The sequence below is a fragment of the Lepisosteus platostomus genome, chromosome 4, assembly GCF_059453375.1.
Source record: "Lepisosteus platostomus isolate fLepPlt1 chromosome 4, fLepPlt1.hap1, whole genome shotgun sequence".
Lineage (NCBI taxonomy): Eukaryota > Metazoa > Chordata > Actinopteri > Semionotiformes > Lepisosteidae > Lepisosteus > Lepisosteus platostomus.
The window spans coordinates 9,875,830-9,901,531 of NC_142614.1; the positions used below are offsets into that span (position 1 = coordinate 9,875,830).

Below are 25,702 nucleotides of genomic sequence, written 5' to 3' on the forward strand. Positions count from 1 at the left end.
TCAGTCCAGCTCATCTGTAGCTTCACTCCTGTTATCGTTAGATCTGATAGTGATGGAAGTTTCCAGGAATTCTTTCTTCCTTTCCCACATGTTTCTCCGGGGGCTGCCACCGGGATTCCTGCAGGAATACCCTGGCGGATATCTGGAAGGACTCTGGGTCCCGCCGTTCCCATGAGGACAGAAGTCACCAGCGAGACAAGGAAACGCCGTCATGCCCCAGGAATGCAGAAGAATGCTATCGACACCTGGCATTTTGGGTTTTTTTCCGTTTTATCTAAGAATAATATTTTTTATTTAAATAGCAAATAGCTCTGTGAAAAAACAAAGAACCTGTATCAGAGAATCTGTACAACATAACTTAAGACCCGCAACGCATCCGGAAAGGGATAATAAAAACAGAACATGGACAGGAACACGCAAACTCCAGAATTCCGATGACCGTGGTTTCTCATGGCCGGGAGAGGGGCGGGAAGGAAGCTAGGCGATGGGGATGAGCGTTTGTCCTGGCGGGATTGGTCATTCGGAGCGTGTGCCCCGAGTGTCCCAGCCTCAGGTTCGCCTCTGTCTCTCCAGGGGATCCCTGGGGGCCTGGCTGTGAATCTCCACACTGCTCTCCCTCTCCCAGCGCCAGACTGGGAAGGCCATGTCCGACAGGAACATGCTTTAGCTGTAGGAGTGGCATGCTGGGCGGATAACATTGAGAGAAAGGGGGGCCGAGACCCTGCTTTGACTCCTCGAGCGCAGCTCGCCCACCTGCCGCCAGTTCGATTGATAAAACCACCCTCCTCTGAGGAATCCCGCGCTCGGGTAGGATCTGTCCTGCAGAGGCTCCTCCGAACACACCTGCGGAGGGATTGGGCCGTGGACGAGCTGGAGAAGGAGGGGGAAGGAGGAGGAGCCTGGCTCAGGCGTGTGCAGCATATAGAATCCACACCCACATCCTGGATATCTGTAGACTGTAGCATGAAATCCCCTGATCCAGGAAAAACATGTTTGCTAATGTCATTAAGCGTAGTGAATGTTGTCCGTCATGTCTTTGGTTCCAGCCCAGCTCTGCCTTCACACTCCGTGCAGGATCTCGCGGAGTGGGACGAAGGAGGCCTGCTTGCGCCGCTCGTCGGCTCCCCCTGCTGGCGTATGGGCTGCCAGAGCAGTGTGCTGTGTGGGTTAACACTGGGCGATTCCCAGTCAAGGAAGCAAAAGACGTCTTTTCTCTTCTCACGTTCGCGATCGATGGTGGAGGGTGAACTGGCTCAGCCAGAGACGTGGGGGGGGCCAATGATGACGACTGCCACACAAGCGCTCCCCGCCCTCCCCCCCAGCGGAGTCCAGCCGCTCTGCACTTCCCACCAGCGGAATGAGCCTGTCTGTCGATCCAGTCTGGAGGTGGTGGCAAAAGGGAAAACTGCATCGTGCCCAAACCCAGGAAATCAGGAATCACAGATGTGGAAGAGATGAAACAGCTGTGTGTAGAAAGCACTGTAGGATTAAAGCTTGCCTCTTTAGCCCAGACTGACGGAACTACCGACAGTCTCATGACAGATACGTGGGGCAGCAGTGTTTGGATCAGCCCTTCTGTAGTAAGTTCATCAGTGCTCCAGTTTCTTCTCTGTCTGGTTACCAAGCCTCAATCAAGAGATAAAAATCCATGTCTCATAAACTCTTTCCACTCCTAATGGTCTCTTCCCTAGGTCCTAGGCCAAAGCCATGTCTTCATACCTCTCTTCCTTGGTTTTGGCCCAATCAGCTGCCATCTTTCCGCTCCACACCCCTAATTTCAGCCAATCAGGTATCGCTCCTGAAACCCTGCCCCACCCCTGCTCTGACCAATCAGCTTCCATTCTTCTGACACGCCTTAGCTTGGCTGAGCAGCAGGCGGACCTTGCCTCGCAGGAAGTTGGTGTGAACCCGGAACAGCTCTGCCAGGCTGGACACTTGCCACATCTCCCCTGGCATCACTGAGGCTGACGGCCCACCCTCCTGGAAAAACAGAGAATTGGGAGGGGTCAATGTCGGAGAACTGCGAGAACTACATGGGTCTTTTTACCATTTTCATTGCAGTTCAGCTATAGCTAGAACACAGTCGCAGTAGATTTTCGATTATTCGGTGATCGATATTATAGTCTCCTATAATGGCATTCACAGTGATCTGGAGAAAACAGTGTGCAATTCAGCACTCGCTCTGAAGGCAGCATCAAGGCCAGGGGTAGGGGAAACATGAACCCATGTATAGACCCCCAGGTAACAACCTGAACGATCAAAATACACATTTTACCTGAACTGAGGACTACCAGTCCATCCTGGCTACATTCATGAAAGACCCCAAAATGTCAGTTTTAACAACACAGCAGGGCAACAAGTTCCACACTCTCACCACCCTTTGCTGATAGACTCTTGTCTTGTCCTAACTAGAGGATCTCTTCCAGCCTGTTCTTGAAGGAAGCCAGGGTATCATCTTCAACTCACTTGGCTGGGAAGCCTGCTGCGCACTCCCACCACATTCTGCTCCGCCAGGGAAGCATCTAACAAACTTCCCGTTTGTATCCGCTGACAAACCCAGGTCCCCCCCCCCCCCCCCCCCCCGAGTCTGGCCTGACTTGAGTCAATGCCTTCCGGGATTTTAAAAACCTGAATCCAATCTCCAATCTATCCTTTTCCTGAACCTCTGCTAGCCCAGCAGATGGGTAATGAGCTCCTATAAGGTGCAGGAGGGCTACAACCCCAAAGCTGTCTACTGAGTACATGCACCTTCTTTCTTAAATTCATTATGTTGGTGAAATGCTGTCTACATCCATGTGCAATAAAATACTGTGTTCATCACAGTTCAAGGAAAGGTTTAGATCTAGATTTTAAGGCAGATCTACAAACTGTGAAACTGTTCAGCAGGTGCTGGCCTCCTAGCACAGGATGGGGCTTTGGTGAAGACAAAACCAGACGGAGTGAGAGAAAGACATCACCTTTACTCTGAGCTCTCCTCGGAAACGAGACTCTCTCTTGGAAAGGGATCACGTTATTTGCTGAGTGAGAGAGAAGTGAGACGTGCGTGCGTGTGTTATTATAACCAGCAGGGAGTGTAGCTACTCTCCATGAATAACTAACCTCCTTGCACACTACCGTGCCGCGCTGAAGGTCACGGCCGGGCTGATGGCCGATGGTTGTTCACAGGAACATAAGTCTTAACTTAATGGATCACTGTTTGCTTTCAGGCTTTCCAATGGCACGGTTGCATCTGCTTGCGGATCTTTCACCTGACAGCTCTGCAACACCGACGACATTATTGCTGCAGCGTTGTAACACAGGCTGCTTTGCTGCTGCAGCTCTGTGAGGCTGGCTGCGTTACTGCTGCATTTCTATGATATCGGCTGCAATACTGCTACAGCTCTTCAACGCCATCTGAGTTACTGCTGCAGAGCTGCAAAACCAGCAGGGTTGCTACTGCAGAACTGTGACACCAGCTGTGTTACTGCGGCTGTGCTGTGACTCGACTGCATTACTGCTGCAGCTCTGTGACGTCAGTTGCGTTACAATCGCGGGTTCGGAGTTGAGGGGGTTAACGGGTTTTGTGCAGGGCCTTGCTGTATTTGCAATTTCACAATCCCACCCCTCCCCCACTGCTATCCAGGATCTGACCTGTCTGCACAAAGATTCCTGGAGCCATTGAGACAACATCAAAGGGACACAGGGAATGGCATGGAGACAGAAACACAATCTGTATCACTTTTTGTTAGAGCCCAGGGTTTTGAGGAAATTGGCCTGCAGTTCCTGGGAAAAAGTTTGCTGAGCCAGGCAGGGAGAAACAAGGCTGAGGAGTTAATGAGTGACTGTCTCGGTACACCCTGTTCACTGTGTGCTCTGTGCTCTGCTGCGCTCCCTGCACGTACACCTCTCCGAGAAACCAGCTCACTTCACTGTCAAGGAATCCGCCTGTACTGGTTCGCTGCAGTGCGCTCAGTTAAAGCAGTGCAGTTCAGTGCAGCAAAGCCCAGTAAAATCATTATGAAAGCACCATATACTGCAGTGAAGCCCAGTGAGACCACATGAAAGCACAGTACAGTGGAGTAAAGCACAGTGGAATCAGGGTAAAACCACACAACAGTGCAGTATAGCACAACAAAATTGGAGTAAAAGCACAGTACAGTGCTGTAAAGCACAGTGAAATCAGGTTACAAACACAGTACAGTGCAGTAACAACCAGTGAAATCAGGGTAAAAGCACAATACAGTACAGTACAGCCCAGTGAGATCAGGGTAAAAATGCAGTACAGTGCAGTAAATGCCAGTGAAATTGGGGTAAAAGTGCAGTACAGTTCTGTAAAGCACAGTGAAATCGGGGTAAAAGAGCAGTACAGTGCTGTAAAGCCCAGTGAAATCAGGGTAAAAGTGCAGTACAGTGCAGTAAAGCCCAGTGAAATCAGGTAAAAACACAATACAGTGCAGTAAAGCACAGTGAAATGGGGTAAAAGTGCAGTAAAGTGTAGAAAAGTCTAGTGAAATCAGGTAAACACACAATACAGTGCAGTAAAACCCATTGAACAAGTTGGGGTAAAAGTAGTCTCCCTATGTCTCTTTCACACACTCACACTCAGTCTCAGAGCCACACCCACACTCTCAGTGTCAACACATGATCACTCTCTCACACTCCCTCTGACAGTCCCCTCACTCTCCTGGGCCCTGTTCTCTGAGCTGTGGTGCACTGGGAGAGTCGCCCAACACAAACAGCGCTCTCTGCTGTTATCACAGAACTTCCTGTTGGGCCGTCCAGGCTGGAGAGAGCAGCGAGACCCCTGACCATCCCGGGATACGTGACTGCGAGCAGGAACAGAGCCTGTCTCTCTTCTCCCCCCTCTCACATTTCGACTCAAAGGAGAGTTATTGGCATGGCCACTGTGCTTCGATGTTGCCAAAGCAAACATGTGCAGTAAACAATAGTAACAAGCACCAAACAATAATACACAAATGTTCCCCTTCTGTCTCTTCCCTGTGTCTCTTTTTCCTCCTTCTCTGTCTCTCCCTCAGTTTCTGTCCCTTCTCTGTCTCTCTCTCTCCAGTCTCTCCCTCTATCAGCCTCTTCCCTTTCACTATCTCTCTCCCTTAAGTCTGTCTGTCTCTCTCCCCTGCTCTCCTGTCTCTCTCTTCCTCTCTCAGTCTCTGTCAGTCTCTCTCTCTCCTGTCCCACTCTCTGTTCATCAGTCTCTGTCTTTTCTCTGTCCCTCTCTCTTGTCTCTCCATTCCTCACTCCTCTGTTTTAAAAACTGACTGATTCAGCTGGTGTGAAGAGAGTGTGTCTGCAGACTGTGTACAAAGCACAAAGCAGGTATCAGGACTCAATGTCACTGACAGACCCAGAGCTTACAGGCTCCTGTCAGAGGCAGCCCTACTAAACACATCCATTCCTTTGAGTCTGGAAACGATATACTGCTTTTTACAATTGCACGTCTACTTACAAACCTCTACAGCAGATGGAAGAGGTGTGGACTACAAGCAGCAGCACTGCACTTAAAGATATAGCCTTTTAAAAGGGATGTCAATGACCAAATTAATTCACTGTAGCCCTGATGTGGACAATGCCACGAGACCATAAAATGTAGCAGTTTATAGGACACTGGTTAGAGCTCACCTACAGAGGTCAGAATGGTGCAGAAAGGACACTGCCACAGTGTCCTCTCACCTGTACCCATCTCTTCAGTGACAGTGCCCTTTCACCTGTATCCCTCTCTCTAGTGACAGTGCCCTCTCACCTGTACCCCTCTCTCTCCAGTGACAGTGCCCTCTCACCTGTACCCATCTCTCCAGGGACAGTGCCCTCTCACCTGTACCCATCTCTCCATGGACAGTGCCCTCTCACCTGTACCCATCTCTCTCCAATGACAGTGTCCTCTCACCTGTACCTCTCTCTCTCCAGTGACAGTGCCCTCTCACCTGTACCCATCTCTCCAGGGACAGTGCCCTCTCACCTGTACCCATCTCTCCATGGACAGTGCCCTCTCACCTGTACCCCTCTCTCCAGGGACAGTGCCCTCTCACCTGTACCCCTCTCTCTCCAGTGACAGTGCCCTCTCACCTGTACCCCTCTCTCCAGGGACAGTGCCCTCTCACCTGTACCCCTCTCTCTCCATGGACAGTGCCCTCTCACCTGTACCCCTCTCTCCAGTGACAGTGCCCTCTCACCTGTACCCCTCTCTCTCCAGGGACAGTGCCCTCTCACCTGTACCCCTCTCTCTCCAGTGACAGTGCCCTCTCACCTGTACCCCTCTCTCCAGGGACAGTGCCCTCTCACCTGTACCCCTCTCTCTCCAGTGACAGTGCCCTGTCACCTGTATCCCTCTGTCCAGTGACAGTGCCCTCTCACCTGTACCCCTCTCTACCCAGGGAGAGTACTCTCTCACCTGTACCCATCTCTCTCCAATGACAGTGTCCTCTCACCTGTACCCATCTCTCCAGGGACAGTGTCCTCTCACCTGTACCCCTCTCTCTCCAGTGACAGTGCCCTCTCACCTGTACCCATCTCTCTCCAATGACAGTGTCCTCTCACCTGTACCTCTCTCTCTCCAGTGACAGTGTCCTCTCACCTGTACCCCTCTCTCTCCAGTGACAGTGCCCTCTCACCTGTACCCCTCTCTACCCAGGGAGAGTACTCTCTCACCTGTACCCATCTCTCTCCAATGACAGTGTCCTCTCACCTGTACCTCTCTCTCTCCAGTGACAGTGTCCTCTCACCTGTACCCATCTCTCCAGGGACAGTGCCCTCTCACCTGTACCCCTCTCTCTCCAGTGACAGTGCCCTCTCACCTGTACCCCTCTGTCCAGTGACAGTGCCCTCTCACCTGTACCCATCTCTCCAGTGACAGTGCCCTCTCACCTGTACCCCTCTCTCCAGTGACAGTGCCCTCTCACCTGTACCCCTCTCTCTCCAGTGACAGTGCCCTCTCACCTGTACCCCTCTCTCCCCAGTGACAGTGCCCTTTCACCTGTACCCCTCTCTCCCCAGTGACAGTGCCATCTCACCTGTATGTTTAAGCTCTTCAGTATCTGCCTTATACTGTACAGGTTGCTGTAGCTGGTGTCTATGAGCTCCTGCAGGCCCATGTTGGTGACAGTGGTTCTTGCTGTGGAAATGGCCTGGGTCAGTAGCCTCAACCCAGACTGGACCTCCTCTTCCTGCTCCCGGCTCTGCCAAAGACACACAGGGGTCAGTACACACACCTGTATCAGCTGTTGCTGTGCTACTCCAGCCCTGGAAAGACACAGGGGATCTTAGTGTAGATTAAGAACTAGAAGAAAAGTATTTTGAGACTTGAACAATTATGTGTTTGCTTTGCCATGGTTTCTTCTGGTTTTAAGTAGTACTTAATTCTCCCACACCTGCCTACATTTTTATTTGACCAAGTAATACTGCACTCCTACCCTGATTTGACTGTATTTACTTCCCTTTACTGCACTGCACTGTGCTTTTACCTTGATTGCACTGTGCTTTTTTGACAGGTAAACTGACGGACACTTGGCTGGTCTGACTCACGCACTGACTCACGGCGAACAGGTTTGCAACCGAGGGGCTCAGAGGTCAAAGGTAAGAGGACAGAGGTAAAATCCGAACTTACGTCTTTGCTCTCCCACTCGTTGAAGTTGACACTGGTGAAGGGGACAGCAAGAGGCTCCGTCCAACCACAGCCCTCCTTGCACGTCCTCTGGACAGAGACAAAGAGAGAGAGACTAGCTCAAAACTCCCTGTGCAAGAGCACACTTGAAGGCCAAGAAATCCTGAGGGCAGCTGAGGGCAGCTTGACCTACAGGCAGAATTATTGTGCATTTCTGATTGGTCCCTGTGAAGTCAGTGGGGCCTCCTGGACTTCATTAGAGTAAAGGTCACAACACGTGACCATTTCACTCCAGTTCCTTTCTGCCCCTCTACTGCTGTAGCTTGATGCCCTTCATGAGCCAGAAGCCCTAACTGTCCATCCAATGCCAAGCAGCACCCTGAATTCCCCCGCACGTCATATAATCCCAGGACCCAGAAAAGTCCTAACTGCCCCTCTCTCACCTTGACCAAGGCTGAGTACCAACCTAACTGCCTCCTTATGACCCAGCATTCCCCAAAACTACCTCCTCACCCCAGTGCTCCCTGACTGCTCTATATTAGTCCTGTGCCTGTGCCCCTAACTGCCCCCTCAACTCCCAGGGTCCAGCAGCCAATCCAACAGTTGCCCCCCCACCATGCTGGCAGGCCGGTGCCCGGTGCCCACCATGGCGTTCTCCATGTCGCGGGCCTCCCTGATGAAGCGGTCCAGGACGCGAGAGTCACAGATGGGGCGTAGCAGGGCAGGGCGTCCTAGGCGAGAGTACTCTAGAATCATCAACAGCACAGCAAAAAATCCTGGAGCAAAGGACAGGAGAAACAGGGGTAGGAGTTGAGTTAGCAGGATGTGGCTGCCGGCGAAAGGCAACTGGACTTGGTTTCCTGTAGCATTCTTAATGGCTTAATGGGCTGTGTCAGTGTACTGGACTCCTCAGGGACTGTGAGAGTCTAGAGCCCTGTGACTGAGCTGTGTCAGTGTACTGGACTCCACAGGGACTGTGAGAGTCTAGAGCCCTGTGACTGGGCTGTGTCAGTGTACTGGACTCCACAGGGACTGTAAGAGTCTAGAGCTCTGTGACTGGGCTGTGTCAGTGTGCTGGACTCCACAGGGACTGTGAGAGTCTAGAGCCCTGTGACTGGGCTGTGTCAGTGTACTGGACTCCACAGGGACTGTGAGAGTCTAGAGCCCTGTGACTGGGCTGTGTCAGTGTACTGGACTCCACAGGGACTGTGAGAGTCTAGAGCCCTGTGACTGGGCTGTGTCAGTGTACTGGACTCCACAGGGACTGTGAGAGTCTAGAGCTCTGTGACTGGGCTGTGTCAGTGTACTGGACTCCACAGGGACTGTGAGAGTCTAGAGCCCTGTGACTGGGCTGTGTCAGTGTACTGGACTCCACCGGGACTGTGAGAGTCTAGAGCCCTGTGACTGGGCTGTGTCAGTGTACTGGACTCCACAGGGACTGTGAGAGTCTAGAGCCCTGTGACTGGGCTGTGTCAGTGTACTGGACTCCACAGGGACTGTAAGAGTCTAGAGCCCTGTGACTAGGCTGTGTCAGTGTACTGGACTCCACAGGGACTGTAAGAGTCTAGAGCTCTGTGACTGGGCTGTGTCAGTGTGCTGGACTCCACAGGGACTGTAAGAGTCTAGAGCCCTGTGACTGGGCTGTGTCAGTGTGCTGGACTCCACAGGGACTGTAAGAGTCTAGAGCCCTGTGACTGGGCTGTGTCAGTGTGCTGGACTCCACAGGGACTGTAAGAGTCTAGAGCCCTGTGACTAGGCTGTGTCAGTGTACTGGACTCCACAGGGACTGTGAGAGTCTAGAGCCCTGTGACTGGGCTGTGTCAGTGTGCTGGACTCCACAGGGACTGTAAGAGTCTAGAGCTCTGTGACTGGGCTGTGTCAGTGTGCTGGACTCCACAGGGACTGTAAGAGTCTAGAGCCCTGTGACTGGGCTGTGTCAGTGTACTGGACTCCACAGGGACTGTGAGAGTCTAGAGCCCTGTGACTGGGCTGTGTCAGTGTACTGGACTCCACAGGGACTGTGAGAGTCTAGAGCCCTGTGACTGGGCTGTGTCAGTGTGCTGGACTCCACAGGGACTGTAAGAGTCTAGAGCCCTGTGACTGGGCTGTGTCAGTGTGCTGGACTCCACAGGGACTGTGAGAGTCTAGAGCCCTGTGACTGGGCTGTGTCAGTGTACTGGACTCCACAGGGACTGTGAGAGTCTAGAGCCCTGTGACTGGGCTGTGTCAGTGTGCTGGACTCCACAGGGACTGTAAGAGTCTAGAGCTCTGTGACTGGGCTGTGTCAGTGTACTGGACTCCACAGGGACTGTGAGAGTCTAGAGCCCTGTGACTGGGCTGTGTCAGTGTACTGGACTCCACAGGGACTGTGAGAGTCTAGAGCCCTGTGACTGGGCTGTGTCAGTGTGCTGGACTCCACAGGGACTGTGAGAGTCTAGAGCCCTGTGACTGGGCTGTGTCAGTGTGCTGGACTCCACAGGGACTGTGAGAGTCTAGAGCCCTGTGACTGGGCTGTGTCAGTGTGCTGGACTCCACAGGGACTGTAAGAGTCTAGAGCCCTGTGACTGGGCTGTGTTCCTGTACTGGATCTACATAAAGAGGTTTCTTTCTGAATGAAGCTCAGGATGACGCCACCTTCTTAGCTGCAAGCAGTATAAAGATGAGTTTCAAGTAAACACATCTCCTTTTTGTTCACTCTCGAACTGAATAGCTGAAAAGCTCCATTATTCCTGGCGTCTGACCCGCTTGCTGGAGTGAGAACTGCATCATGCTCTCCTTTTCTCCGAACAGAATGCGGATTACTGAGAGAGGGGAAAAGCCGTGGTTGGGGTGGAACATGGTTGGCATGACCAATGAATTAGTGTTGTCAAACCGATAACTATTAGCAAAATATTTAAAATAATTACAGAATATTATTATTGGAGAGGCTGACTGTTCTTCAGACTATGATAGGAACTGTGATCACACACTGAGCAGCAACTCTGTTGAGTTTCCTCCTGCAGTAGGATCAAGAGCTGTTCTGATTCTGGTAGGAGTGGAAATTAAACATTCCAGTCTGACTTTGTCTTTGTCTGACTGATTGATAGAGTAACTGATACACTGCTAGATCAATCGCTTGATGCTTCTCTATGCAGGCTCTACACACATCTTGAATATCAAAACAACCCAAAACCGCACCTGACGACCGAGTCAAAGAACAGAAAAAAATCTCTAGATTTTCTTTCCACCAGGTGCACAATACACAGACAACACACACAACAGGCATAAAGAGCATACTGTTTGTGCATGCACACAGATTCTGTCTGCTTAACTGCTCTCTCCTTCTGTCTTTCTGTCCTTCTGTCCATCTGTCTGACTGTCTGTCTGTCAAGGACTGACAGTATTGGCCATGTCTCTACAACTTTATACTCATCATGATCCAGGAGATAATTCATTCCTGTCTATCTAGATGCCTGTCCTCGAATTTGCCCATAATTCCTTTTTGTCTAGTTTATACAGATCTGTGGGTCTTTCCAACACCAGCTGGGAGTCTAAATTTCTGATTTATGAGATTGGCAAGTTCACAGAAAAGGTTTCGTAGATAGTTCTCCATTTTCGCAAAAATGTGGATTGTGAAATTTCGTGTATTATGATATTGCTCAACCTATTTGAACTTTAAAGTGTTCAAATTTTTTTGCAAGCTGGCCTCTGGTTCAGAGAGAAACCGCTCCCTCTTGTAGCCGATCTCCAGTGTCTTTTAACACACGGCCCATCCCACACCAACCTGGACAAGACTGAGCCGTGTGGGGACCGACCAGGGAGAACAAGCTGATGCAGAGTGGGGGAAGGCGAGATCCTAATATCACACACGTCTGCTTGCCTGCGTATATAAGTCTCATACCCAGGTCTTCCCACCCCTTATCTCTCTCGAGTGCCCCCCTCCACCATCTGAGCTCCCTGGCTCAGTCCTGGCTGTAGTGGGGGGGGGTGTGAGCAGCTAGACTGCCACTCCCTCAGCTAGGAGAGTCACGCCAAACACCCTCCGCACATTCCACCCCTCTGTCGCCATCATTCGGATCCAACACACCTAACCCTAGAAGCCTGGGTTCTTCAGTATCTTCAAGGCGGACCGAGAAGAGCTGGGAGGACCCGGAGGTTATCCGCTGTGCCTACCTGTCCACATGGCACACCCTGGGCACCTGAATCACCCCGGCCCCGGCACAACGCCCTCTTCCCCGGGCTTCCCGCACGGACCGATGCAGAAATCCCACAACACAAAAGGGGCGTCTGTGCCTGCATCCGTCTGTGCATACAAACAGCGTCATGCTTCCGAGCGGCGCTGTTTATCCGTGGCGGGGACTGTGCGTGTGAATCTGTGTGTGCAGGCTTGTGACCAGACGGCTGGATCGGAGCTGCTGTCTTTAACCCCGTCCGCTCCAGACTCCCTGTCTCCAAGGATGCAGGCGTCACACCTCCGACTGAGCGCGTTTCGCTGTCTGCTCTGTAATTTCACATTCACACTCATCACCATCAGATCTGTAAACACTGTAAAGACAGTCAGTCCAGCTCATCTGTATCTTCACATTCACACTCATCACCATCAGATCTGTAGAGACTGTAAAGACACTCAGTCCAGCTCATCTGTATCTTCACATTCACACTCATCACCATCAGATCTGTAAACACTGTAAAGACAGTCAGTCCAGCTCATCTGTATCTTCACATTCACACTCATCACCATCAGATCTGTAGAGACTGTAAAGACACTCAGTCCAGCTCATCTGTATCTTCACATTCACACTCATCACCATCAGATCTGTAGAGACTGTAAAGACACTCAGTCCAGCTCATCTGTATCTTCACATTCACACTCATCACCATCAGATCTGTAGAGACTGTAAAGACACTCAGACTGATCATCTGTATCTTCACATTAACATCACCATCAGAGCTGTAGAGACTGTAAAGACACTCAGTCCAGCTCATCTGTATCTTCACATTCACACTCATCCCCATCAGATCTGTAGAGACTGTAAAGACAGTCAGTCCAGCTCATCTGTATCTTCACATTCACACTCATCACCATCAGATCTGTAGAGACTGTAAAGACACTCAGACTGATCATCTGTATCTTCACATTCACACTCATCACCATCAGATCTGTAGAGACTGTAAAGACACTCAGACTGATCATCTGTATCTTCACATTAACATCACCATCAGAGCTGTAGAGACTGTAAAGACACTCAGTCCAGCTCATCTGTATCTTCACATTCACACTCATCCCCATCAGATCTGTAGAGACTGTAAAGACAGTCAGTCCAGCTCATCTGTATCTTCACATTCACACTCATCACCATCAGATCTGTAGAGACTGTAAAGACACTCAGACTGATCATCTGTATCTTCACATTCACACTCATCACCATCAGGTCTCTAGATACTGTAAATACACTCAGTGTGATCATTTGTAACTTTACAGTATTGGTTTTTCTGAATACTGTGTGGATCAAAGTTAATATTAATGAGTTCCAGTTGTTGCACTTTGCCAGTGAGGCAGAACCACCTAAGCTGACTTATAATAAGTCAAAGAAAAATCAAAATAATTCAACAAGTCAAAGTTATGGGCAGCAGGCACAGGCCACTGTTTTGCTCTCACAGGGGATCACAAGGAGCAGTCCCGTCTCTCTTTCATGAAATGGTGAGAGCTAATTAATATTCATTTGCCTAATTCATAACGACTGCACTGTAACCTTGAGAGTTCTCCTGCTGTAATTTACATGTGTCATCTGTTCCACTGGTCTGAGCTGGCTGCGTCATGCTGATGAGACTTGTGTGCGACACAGCTGTTTGCGGCTGCGGACAGGCAGAAGCAGGATTAGAGAACGGATCTCTTCTCGGGATCTGCCTTCCAGTGCTGTGATATTGCTAGGGCTCGTTAATATTACCATTCCCATAAATCGTAGCAACGACATGTTCTTCCCACATACTGTACCTCTGAATGTACTCTGTCCCCAATAGACTGATACTACTCGTTAGAGTCCATGACGTCTGTTTGGAATTACAGTGTATAATCGGCAGACCTGGCTTACATACTATCCAATTAAGTTTCACATGAAGGAGAAACACTACTTCACAAGTTACATGTTATGCAAAAATGCTACACCTGAAACACCGAGCTTAAAACAGGTTGGCCACAAACCCAGCAGTGTCCAGCACTGTAGCTCTACGCACTACGCAGTACCAGAGGGAAAGAGGAGAGAGGTGATATTTACACAGCGTAGCAAAAATTAGATAGTACTGCTATTTATACTCCAAAGTGGAGTCAGCTGCCCACAGCCTCTGCCAGCTGGATGTCGGGCAGCAATCCAGGAGTGGTGGCACACGCCGCTGGCTTTATTTACTTTCCCCCCTCTGGGTTATTCCTGGATCTTGCCCAGGTGTCCCGGGCAGCCAGAGCACCTGCCAGACAGAAGTGTGCAGAATGCACAACAGCGTTTTCCCAGCACTGTCCGGAGAAGAGGGGAGTGAGGAGATTGCAGTCCTTACAATAGGGGCTACAGTCCCAGTGCAGGAGGACAGTCCTGTTACAATAGGAGCTACAGTCCCAGTACAGGAGAACAGTCCCGTTACAATAGGGGCTACAGTCCCAGTACAGGAGGACAGTCCTGTTACAATAGGGGCTACAGTCCCAGTACAAGAGAACAGTCCTGTTACAATAGGAGCTACAGTCCCAGTACAGGAGAACAGTCCCGTTACACTAGGGGCTACAGTCCCAGTACAAGAGAACAGTCCTGTTACAATAGGAGCTACAGTCCCAGTACAGGAGAACAGTCCCTTTACAATAGGAGCTACAGTCCCAGTACAGGAGAACAGTCCTGTTACAATAGGAGCTACAGTCCCAGTACAGGAGAACAGTCCTGTTACAATAGGACCTACAGTCCCAGTACAGGAGAACAGTCCCGTTACACTAGGGGCTACAGTCCCAGTACAAGAGAACAGTCCTGTTACAATAGGAGCTACAGTCCCGGTACAGGAGAACAGTCCCGTTACAATAGGAGCTACAGTCCCAGTACAGGAGAACAGTCCTGTTACAATAGGAGCTACAGTCCCAGTACAGGAGAACAGTCCCGTTACAATAGGAGCTACAGTCCCAGTACAGGAGAACAGTCCTGTTACAATAGGAGCTACAGTCCCAGTACAGGAGAACAGTCCTGTAACAATATGAGCTACAGTCCCAGTACAGGAGAACAGTCCTGTAACAATAAGAGCTACAGTACCAGTACAGGAGAACAGTCCTGTTACACTAGGGGCTACAGTCCCAGTACAAGAGAACAGTCCTGTTACACTAGGGGCTACAGTCCCAGTACAGGAGAACAGTCCTGTAACAATATGAGCTACAGTCCCAGTACAGGAGAACAGTCATGTTACACTAGGGGCTACAGTCCCAGTACAAGAGAACAGTCCTGTTACAATAGGAGCTACAGTCCCAGTACAGGAGAACAGTCCCGTTACACTAGGGGCTACAGTCCCAGTACAAGAGAACAGTCCTGTTACAATAGGAGCTACAGTCCCAGTACAGGAGAACAGTCCTGTTACAATAGGAGCTACAGTCCCAGTGCAGGAGAACAGTCCCGTTACAATAGGAGCTACAGTCCCAGTACAGGAGAACAGTCCTGTTACAATAGGGGCTACAGTCCCAGTACAGGAGAACAGTCCTGTTACAATAGGAGCTACAGTCCCAGTACAGGAGAACAGTCCTGTTACAATAGGAGCTACAGTCCCAGTACAGGAGAACAGTCCTGTTACAATAGGGACTACAGTCCCAGTACAGGAGAACAGTCCTGTTACAATAGGGGCTACAGTCCCAATACAGGAGAACAGTCCTGTCACAATAGGGACTACAGTCCCAGTACAGGAGAACAGTCCTGTTACAATAGGGGCTACAGTCCCAATACAGGAGAACAGTCCTGTTACAATAGTGACTACAGTCCCAGTACAGAACAGTCCTGTTATAATAGGGACTACAGTAAATGTATAGAGAAATAGGTCTTTACTGTGAGCTAAATCAATTTAATAGAGATTTAACTTTTGGGATCCCAAAAGACACTTGAGTGTCATTGATCATTTGGACTCTAAAGGGTTACATCCCACTCGCACACAGGCGGTTCCCCAGAGCCAAACACACACACACTCTCTCTCCTGTCTCTCGGGCTTGTGTGAACTGCTGAAAAGTTCAGTCTGAAAATAAAAACCTTGTCCTACTTCCCCCCCTTTCGCTGAGTCATAAGGTGATGCTGTTCCACATTAACTAGTCCATTTGCTGAACAGGCATTCAGTGACACAGCAAATATTCTTTCTTTTATGTGCCAGAAAAAAGGACAGATCAGCAGCCTGTGCACGTGGAGAACCCCTGAGTCACACTGCTGATGCGAAGCTGAGGTTGCAGACTCAACATGAGCTTATTCATGAAATATATATGAATGAAATGGATCCGTGGATCTTCAGACTGACTTCCTTCCAAAGCCTTGGGATCATGGCTCCATGGAGCGAGTGAGGCAGTTTCTAGGAACTGCTCTGCCAGTTGTGATTAAAGGTCTTTCATATTCCCAGCGGCACAAGACACCGAGCTTGGTCTCTCCCTGACAACGTGACATGCGTGACAGACTGGCTCACATGTAGACATGCCAAATAATCCAACTGATGGACTGACCTGCCGACTGACTAACTCACTGATTGACACACTGATTGGTACTCTTAATTCCTGACTCACTGATCCACACACTGACACACTGATTGGTACTCTTAATTCCTGACTCACTGATCCACACACTGACACACTGATTGATACTCTTTATTCCTGACATACTGACTGAAACAGTGGATCATTGATCAACACCTTGAACTCCTGACTAACAGATTTACACACTGGAATGCTGACTAACACGCCAACACACTGGTTTACTTATCCACACATTTAATTCTTGGCATCTTAACCGATACACTGATTGACAGAGACACTCAGCACTGACACTCACTGACTTAAACTGATTGACTGGCACACTGTCTGACACACTGATCGACACCCTGACTCTGTGTCATACTGAATTACAGACACAATCACTGTCAGACACACTGACTGACAAACTAACACACTGTCTGACACACTGATCGACACCCTGACTCTGTGTCATACTGAATTACATACACAATCACTGTCAGACACACTGACTGACAAACTAACACACTGTCTGACACACTGATCGACACCCTGACTCTGTGTCATACTTAATTACAGACACAATCACTGTCAGACACACTGACTGACAAACTAACACACTGTCTGACACACTGATCGACACCCTGACTCTGTGTCATACTGAATTACATACACAATCACTGTCAGACACACTGACTGACAAACTAACACACTGTCTGACACAATGATCGACACCCTGACTCTGTGTCATACTGAATTACAGACACAATCACTGTCAGACACACTGACTGACAAACTAACACACTGTCTGACACACTGATCGACACCCTGACTCTGTGTCATACTGAATTACAGACACAATCACTGTCAGACACACTGACTGACAAACTAACACACTGTCTGACACAGTGATCGACACCCTGACTCTGTGTCATACTTAATTACAGACACAATCACTGTCAGACACACTGACTGACAAACTAACACAGTCTGACACAGTGATCGACACCCTGACTCTGTGTCATACTGAATTACAGACACAATCACTGTCAGACACACTGACTGACAAACTAACACACTGTCTGACACAGTGATCGACACCCTGACTCTGTGTCATACTTAATTACAGACAAAATCACTGTCAGACACACTGACTGACAAACTAACACAGTCTGACACAGTGATCGACACCCTGACTCTGTGTCATACTGAATTACAGACACAATCACTGTCAGACACACTGACTGACAAACTAATACACTGTCTGACACAGTGATCGACACCCTGACTCTGTGTCATACTGAATTACAGACACAATCACTGTCAGACACACTGACTGACAAACTAACACACTGTCTGACACACTGATCGACACCCTGACTCTGTGTCATACTTAATTACAGACACAATCACTGTCAGACACAGTGACTGACACACCGGCACGCTGTCTGACTGTATTGTAGAGATCAAGGCCGAAGCGCGATGTTCTGTCTCACAGACTCGCTCTGCACGATTCTCACGCCTCCTGACGCGCCGGGCCGGGACCCCTGACCCGTTACGCGCAACAGAACCGAGGCGGACCCATCGAGATATTGCCGGTACCGACCAGCCCTCTCCGCTTCCGCGTGATTTTATATTAGTGTCGAACTTCAGAACCGTCTCCAGGAGAAGAGAAAATTGATATTTTAGCTTTAAAATTATCATCAGTATGAAGTCCAAGACCATCTCAAGTACAACATGGGTATTAACTGATGATAACTGATTGAGAATGATGATGGGCGTTTTTTTTTTCTCCGGATTCTGATATTTTAAAAATTGCGGACCGTCATTTTGTGACGTAGGCTGACATATTGTCTCAATATGCACCTAGTCTCCACCTTTAAATAAATAAACACTGGCTCTGGCATTGTTCCACCGCACGTGTGGGTCAAGTCATTCTTCCCGGAAAATCCGTATCAGTATTAGCCATGATGTAGATAGGTGATAAATACGCCACAGTTATTACTACTGATAAGAACATTTAAATTAAACGTTTTTGTCAAATGACACGATTAAAAGGAGACGTTTTGTGCACGTTTTTGAGACTAATTAATCTGATTTTTTAAAAAATATCGTCCAGTTTATAATACAACGCCAATTACACTTGATTCAGCACCACATTAAAGGAGCCGAAAGCCACAGATAGACGCTGAAGTCACGGACGCGCGTGAAAAGGCTCATTGACAGAGACAGTTTAATGCTGGCTCGCGCTTCTGAGCGAGGGTTGCTCGCGGCAGCTCGGACAGCTCGCGGCAGCCTCTATTCGCAGCCGTCGGACCTCGAGCCCACTCCCCCGGGGAATCCTCGTGAGGAGAAAGTTCTGGATTTTGAAGTCGAACCGGCAACATTTTCCGCCTTTAGAAGAGCCGAAGCCGAGGGACCAGACGGGCGCCCGCGTTCGGACCCGGTTCCTCCCCGGCGTGGCTTTCCAGAGCCGTCATGGCCAACCCCCGACCCCCGACCCCCGACCGCCGCCCAGCCGTCCAGAGCGAGGAGTCAGGCGCGAGTGGCCGTGTTGGGGTGTCAGCGCGGTCTAACGGCAGAAAATGTCGGTTGGCGCCACACGCTCGCGTTTGTCTCCATTCCAACCTCACAGGTAAAGACAAAAAAAACCCACGCCGCTCACACAGACACCGCGGTCCGAGAGCCCTGGTTGACAGAAGAAGTAAGTTCAGAGAGGAGCCCAGTACCGCCGCTGCCGTCGGTGACAGCTCGGACGTCCTTACCTGCGCCGGGACAGCGCTGCGCAGCGGGTCGGCCCCGGTTTCCACCCGCCGGACTCACTTCTCCGGCTTCCCAGAGTGTTGTTTTTGGCAACCCCCCCACCCCCCACCTGCCGGCTGACACTCACCGTTCCCCCCTGCCCTGCCCTGCCCTGCCCTGCCCGGCCGGCCGGCCCAGCGAGCCAGAGAGAGACGCGCTCCCTCGCTCGCACTCGCACACGGGCTGGCGGGGGCGCGCACACACTCACACTCGCTCTCGCACGCACGCACACCAGGGCAGCCTTCTCGCGGGTGAGGAGCTGCGGCGGCGCGAGCACCCCAAAACGGCATGGGGCAAAGCCCCCCGGGGCGGGGGGAAGAAACGTGCGCACTTGGAGCTACTCACTGGGTATCCCCATATCCGAATCGGCATGCTCCTTCAGATGCTCCTCGTCTCGTGGTCCATTGGCCCAGCTATTTCCCATGAGGGGCGACTCGGCTCCTCTCTGGAAGAGTTCTCCGCGCGCTGGCGCTCTCTCGGGACCAGTGTTCGCACCCGACCTCCTGCCGCCTGGAGCACGATGACAGGGAAGGTCCCTAAATCACCACTGTCCACTGCGTGGCTCCGGCGACTGCAGCCTCTTCCTCTTCTTCCTTTCTCCCACTTCTCCCGTCCCACAGGTTTCAGTCGAAATAAGCGACTTTTTAAAACATCCTAGAGAGTTCAAAAGCCCGTTGATGCAATGCCTTTTTTAAAAAAAAAAAAATATTTGGCTTTTAAGCCAAACAGAAAACTGTTGCTTTCTGTCTTCTTTCTCTGCCTCGCGGGTAACTTCTCTTAATAGTGAGAAAAAGGCACATTAATCTTTTTTTTTAATCAATGCGAAGACAAATACATGCATATATATTTATGAATATAAGCTAATATATATGCACCGGTGCAGAAAACTATGGTAACGCAGTGGAGTCTTTCAAGGTTAATATTTTACTGCGATGTTGCGCCCCCTTCCCCCTTTTTTCTTTTTTTTTTGGACAGCGTGCAAGTTCTCCCTTCCCTCCCTCTCTCTCTCTCCCTCTGCCAGTCGGTCTGCGCTGTCCGCACTCGGGCTGCGCGCCGGCTGGCCGTGTGCTGAGAGCTGCCCGGCGGCCCCGCGCCGCCCTATATCAATCAAGCTGTCCCCGGAGCCTCGGGGGCGGAAGCAGGGCTTTCCTCGAGGATGGAGTTCCAGAGCTGCCCCCGAGGGACACGGCCCGGCGCGTGGAAAAAAAGACCAACGCAACATCCTGCACGTTCGCTGCCGGGAATCTCCCCCGCGAGCCGGACCCCCGCAGGTAACCAGCGAGCAGCCTGGGAGAGGGCGCCTGCCGCTGCCGGCCGTGCTGCTGAGAGCAGCGCCGCGCTAATCGATCGCGACTAATCGGTGACATGGCTTCACAAAGGTGCTCTTCCACTGTCGGAGTTCATTGATCACTCCAGATGTTTCTAGGATTTGTTTTCTGCAGATTCCCGCATTGGAAGCGGGAATACAGACCGAGCCCGGTTAGATTCTAAATGGACTACACAGCCAAGCCCAGTGGCATTAACTTCACATAAAACTGGCGACATCCGATCGCAGCCTGGGAAGCGCGTGTCTTCGCACCCCTCTGCAGGAATGGGTACGTGGACAGCGGAGTCCACAGGGACACTTGAAGGAAACAACCTCGCGGAAGGTCACCCAGAGGGCGAGAGGTCGCATGCCGTGTTTACACAGAACTTTCTGATGGAGGATTGTTTCAACTCCCGACCCCCCCCCCCCCCACCCCGTCCCCCCTCTTTTCCACCCTCGCCTTTTAAACTCGCAGCGAGAGCAAGGCCGTCACCCGAGAGGCGATTGGCTGGTCTCTACGTCACCGCGGCGGCGATTGGCTGGTCGCGGACGTTCCACGTGAGGACTTGGTGATGTGTGCAGTTCAGACAACCTGAACGTTGTCTACAGCCTCTACCTCCGTGTCTGTTATTCGTTAATCTATCGAATACTGCAAAGGGGAAGCCAATATAAATATTTGTACCCTGTGGCCTACACGGTTTAATTCATTAGAAATAACATTTACTCTAAAAGTCCTATTGCGCAGCATTAACAGTACAAGACAACATCTTGTTATCATGGGCAATACTAAACTATAGGACATCTCTGTAGGTCTTTCTATAGGATACTGATGTAAGTATCTCCTAGAAGAATAGTAATTCAGGAATCCAATACATTTCTTATAGGATCCATATAGTAGATAGTATTCACAAATATTAAGGGATCCCTTATAGAACTGTCCTCTTAAACATCCTGTATGTCTTTGAGATATTCTATAACAGGGTGGCCAGCAGGTTTGATGGGTCACTCCTTAAACCATCGAACCCCCAACACCTGGAACAATTTCGTTTTGGACACTTCAGTGAATCCGTCCATCCAGTTTCTAGATGCTTTGTCCAGCTCAGGGTCATGAGGGTGCCGGAGCCTATCCCAGCAAGCAACGGGCGCAAGGCAGGGCACGCACCATCGCCAGTCCATCGCAGGGGAGACACACAAACATACTCACACCAGGTCCCAGTTTCCCAGCAGCCAGTTAACCTCCCAGTAGGTTTTTGGACTGTGGGAGGAAACCCACGCAAACCCAGGGGGAACATGCAAACTCCACACAGACTGCCCTTCGGGTCTGAAATTGAACCAGGGCCTGAGCGCTGTGAGGCAGCAGTGCTCACCACCCCACCACTGTTAACCTGAAGTGGAAATACCAACACCCCGCAGCCCTGAGGGAGCTCGGCTGGCCATTGAGCAGGTTTGATTGCTCAGCTGACGGAAACCCACGTGTCCCACCTTTTACAGATCGATGCTTCAAGGCTGGGCTACCGGACCAGGCAGACTGAGGCTCTCCAGGGCCACAGCAGGCCACCCCTGTTCTATAGCTATCCAAATGGTTATCACCCTTATCATATGTTAAAATATGTGAACAAATTTTACATTTTAAAACTTTTTAAATATTACATAGCCAAACAGTTTGGAATAACTAATTGCATTTAGGTCTCAGGTCACCATGTCACCATAAGGATATCAGAGAGTCACCTTCTCTAAACTCCTTCAAATCCAGACTCAAAACCCTCTTCTTCAGAAAAGCCTTTACTTAACTGGTCCCATTCTTCACCCCTCTGCTCTTCTTAGTACCACCTTCCACGGTCTCCTCTATTGTTATTGTTGTATTGTTGTAATTGTAATTGTGTCTTATCTTGTGTATTCTTCTTATTTATTGTTGTATCCTTCTTATTTATTGTTATTGTCACCCTGTAAAGCGCTTTGAGAAGCCACCTTTAAAGGCGCTATATAAAATAAAGTTTATTATTATTATTATTACCATGTGACCACAAGGGCTGCTCTGACCCGCCGCCCCAATTGAGGGCCAATCACCTCTTGACAGGTCACAAGCTCCACGGCGATGTGCAGGAGGCTCGTCGCTTATTGGAGGTTTGGAAATCTCTGCCCCTCCCCGCCTCCTCCTGCAGCACCCAGACAATTGAATCCTAGTGACAGGTGGCTGGCAGACCGGGTTCGAGCACAATGAATCACAGAGCCCAGCCTTCATCTGGAACAACCCTTGTAATGGACACTATGACACCTAATCAATTAATAATGAGCATCATCAGAAATGGAAATCGTTATTTACTTTTGTGACTCGGTATATTCGGTAATATTTTACATCTTTAATGTAAGTTAATAAAGTGAATTGTAATAAAGTAATAAAGTTAAGTAAACTTATAAAGTGAATTGAACTAATAATTTATGATTTATTGAGAATTTTAAAATGTCTTCAGTATCTAGGCTCTTGTCAAGGGCTGTGGAGAGTTCTTCACTCTGCAGTAGTTTAAAAGGTGAAGAAAGCAAATACCTCTGTTTAAAGTACTGTCTTCAGTTTACATCATTTGCCTATGCCGGAAGCAGGCAGACCAACACATAGGTTCTGGAGTGGCGTATTCAATAAAGAGTATGAGTAGGTATGCAGATATTTGCTCCTGCTCCTGCAGAAGGCGCTGATATTCACTCCTGCTCCTGCAGGTGACATTGATATTCTCTCCTGCTCCTGGAGGGGCACTGATATTCACCCCTGCTCCTGCAGGAGGCACTGATATTCACTCCTGGTCCAGCAGGGGTGCTGATATTCACTCCTGGTCCAGCAGGGGTGCTGATATTCACTCCTGTTCCTGCAGGTGACATTGATATTCTCTCCTGCTCCTGGAGGGGCACTGATATTCACCCCTGCTCCTGCAGGAGGCACTGATATTCACTCCTGGTCCAGCAGGGGTGCTGATATTCACTCCTGCTCCTGCAGGTGACATTGATATTCTCTCCGGCTCCTGGAGGGGCACTGATATTCACCCCTGCTCCTGGAGGGGCACTGATATTCACTCCTGGTCCAGCAGGGGTGCTGATATTCACTCCTGCTCCTGCAGGTGACATTGATATTCTCTCCTGCTCCTGGAGGGGCACTGATATTCACCCCTGCTCCTGCAGGAGGCACTGATATTCACTCCTGGTCCAGCAGGGGTGCTGATTTTCTCTCCTGCTCCTGCAGGTGACGTTGATATTCTCTTCTCCTCCTGGAGGGGCACTGATATTCTCTCCTGCTCCTGGAGGGGCACTGATACTCACTCCTGGTCCTGCAGGGGCACAGATACTCACTCTTGGTCCTGGAGGTGCAATGATACTTCTGGTCCTGGAGGTGCACCCTCTCTCCTTGGTTTTCACTTCAGTCTTGACTTGTTTTGAATCAGATGTCTCCCGCTCAACCCCTCCCTGAGGTTAATGAGGAGCCTGTAACACCTGGGGGATTGCGGCTGGGGTGTCCGCGAGTTACTACACCGACAGCAGCCCTGGACGGAGCTCAGCGGCAGGTAAGGGAGACGCATGGGGAGTCTGGGGTCTGTGGCAGGATTGGGGGGGGGTCTCGATCCCAGAACCAGGCCATCCTGCTTGTCCTGGAGGCTCCCACAATCCCTGGTTTCTGTTCAAGTCGATCATTTACTTCATCAAACCCTTTGCTGACCTGTCAGGAGGAATCTGTGGAATTGTTTTCCGTTCCTAAACAGGCTGCGTCCTGACTGTGGTGTTTCAGAAGTGACTTTGGATCTCCAGGGTGCAGTCAAGGCCCTGGTGAGTTCAATGACGTGTGACGTAACCATCTCAGCTGGAACAGGCGTGGGAAGAGTGGTGACTGTACTGCACGCTGTTCTGCCTCAGCCCTGACTGTAGGCTTTCTGACTCAAAGGCTGTGGTGTCCCAAAACCAGAAGGGGGCCTGAATTCTCCCTGGTGGGGTGCCTGTTGCACGGCATGTTGAGATTCCTCCCAGAGGGGTGCCATCTCTGGCTGATTGGGGTTCAGGGGGATTTGTGTGCATATGTGGGGGCGAAGGGGGTCCTCATGTTATATTAAAGAGGTGTAGGGGCAGGGCTCCCTCTGGTGGCAATGTGAGTTATGAAGAATTCCCTCCTGCTTCCTTCCCAGGAGAGTGCTGGAGAGCTGGCTGCCCTCCGAGAGTCGCCATGGAGGGCCTGGTCACCCTACCAGAGGTCCAGGGGTGCAAGGGACAGGCAGCGGGAGGAGGAGGGAGAGAGGGATTGAGGAAGACTGAAAGAAAGAGAAGGAGGAGGAGAAAGAAGGAAAGTCCAGGGGTGAACGCTGACCAAAGGGTCAAGAAGGAGAGAGTGTGACCCCGGCACAGACAAAAGGACAGGCAGAAGGAGAGAGGGCCACGTGTGGGCGAATGTCCTGTCTGGGAGCTCTGTGCTCACCTGCTGGACAGAGGGATCTTCCGACTCCCAGCTCTGCCGCCATGGCCTCCTCTCCCCCCACTCCCCCCCAAAACACTTCCCTTCCTCTTTCCTGTCCTGCTGCACTGTCGGCCAGCCAGTCCGGCCTGGCTCCGACCCAGGGCCCCTCGTCTTTATATAGCCTGGCCCCCTCCAGCGCGCTTGTTTACTGTGCGCTGCTCCGTCTGCCCACCGGCCGGCCTGCCTGCCTGTCTGTCTACCTTTCATCAGGGCGCTGTGCTCCCCTGGCTCGCCGCAGCCCCATAGCCCCACAGCCCCACAGCCCCCTGCCCCCTGCTCTACAGCGCCACAGCCCCACAGCCCCACAGCCCCACAGCCCCACAGCCCCCTGCTCTACAGCCCCACAGCCCCCTGCCCCCTGCTCTACAGCCCCACAGCCCCCTGCCCCCTGCTCTACAGCCCCACAGCCCCACAGTCCCACAGCCCCACAGCCCCACAGCCCCCTGCCTCCTGCTCTACAGCCCCACAGCCCCACAGCCCCACAGTCCCACAGCCCCACAGCCCCACAGCCCCACAGCCCCCTGCCCCCTGCTCTACAGCCCCACAGCCCCCTGCCCCCTGCTCTACAGCCCCACAGCCCCACAGTCCCACAGCCCCACAGCCCCACAGCCCCCTGCCTCCTGCTCTACAGCCCCACAGCCCCACAGTCCCACAGCCCCACAGCCCCACAGCCCCCTGCCTCCTGCTCTACAGCCCCACAGCCCCACAGCCCCACAGTCCCACAGCCCCACAGCCCCACAGCCCCCTGCCCCCTGCTCTACAGCCCCACAGTCCCACAGCCCCACAGCCCCCTGCTCTACAGCGCCACAGCCCCAC

At 51.0% G+C, this 25,702-nt stretch overlaps 2 protein-coding genes across 5 annotated transcripts; one reads left to right on the plus strand and one right to left on the minus strand.

Annotated features, from left to right (window-relative positions):
- Positions 1–251: 251 nt before the first annotated feature.
- On the minus strand, positions 252–20,072 carry epoa (erythropoietin a). 4 transcript variants are annotated; one of them, XM_088628285.1, is made up of 5 exons: positions 19,440–20,072; positions 8,240–8,370; positions 7,598–7,684; positions 7,005–7,169; positions 252–1,980 (listed from the first exon to the last, which is right to left on the minus strand). In XM_088628285.1, exons 1-5 carry the CDS (start codon positions 19,516–19,518, stop codon positions 1,831–1,833), a joined length of 612 nt encoding a protein of 203 aa, XP_088484411.1. In that variant the 5' UTR covers positions 19,519–20,072; the 3' UTR covers positions 252–1,830. The 4 variants fall into 4 exon arrangements, with proteins under 4 accessions (XP_088484411.1, XP_088484410.1, XP_088484413.1 ...); XM_088628284.1 differs by lacking the exon at positions 19,440–20,072 and adding an exon at positions 19,183–19,298; XM_088628287.1 differs by lacking the exon at positions 19,440–20,072 and adding an exon at positions 19,058–19,192.
- On the plus strand, positions 18,062–25,146 carry LOC148672508 (uncharacterized). The gene is made up of 4 exons (XM_088628288.1): positions 18,062–18,927; positions 20,070–20,365; positions 23,829–23,948; positions 24,561–25,146. The coding sequence occupies exons 1-4, from the start codon at positions 18,771–18,773 to the stop codon at positions 24,675–24,677; spliced, it is 690 nt and encodes a 229-aa protein (XP_088484414.1). The 5' UTR covers positions 18,062–18,770; the 3' UTR covers positions 24,678–25,146.
- The last annotated feature ends 556 nt before the right edge of the window (positions 25,147–25,702 follow it).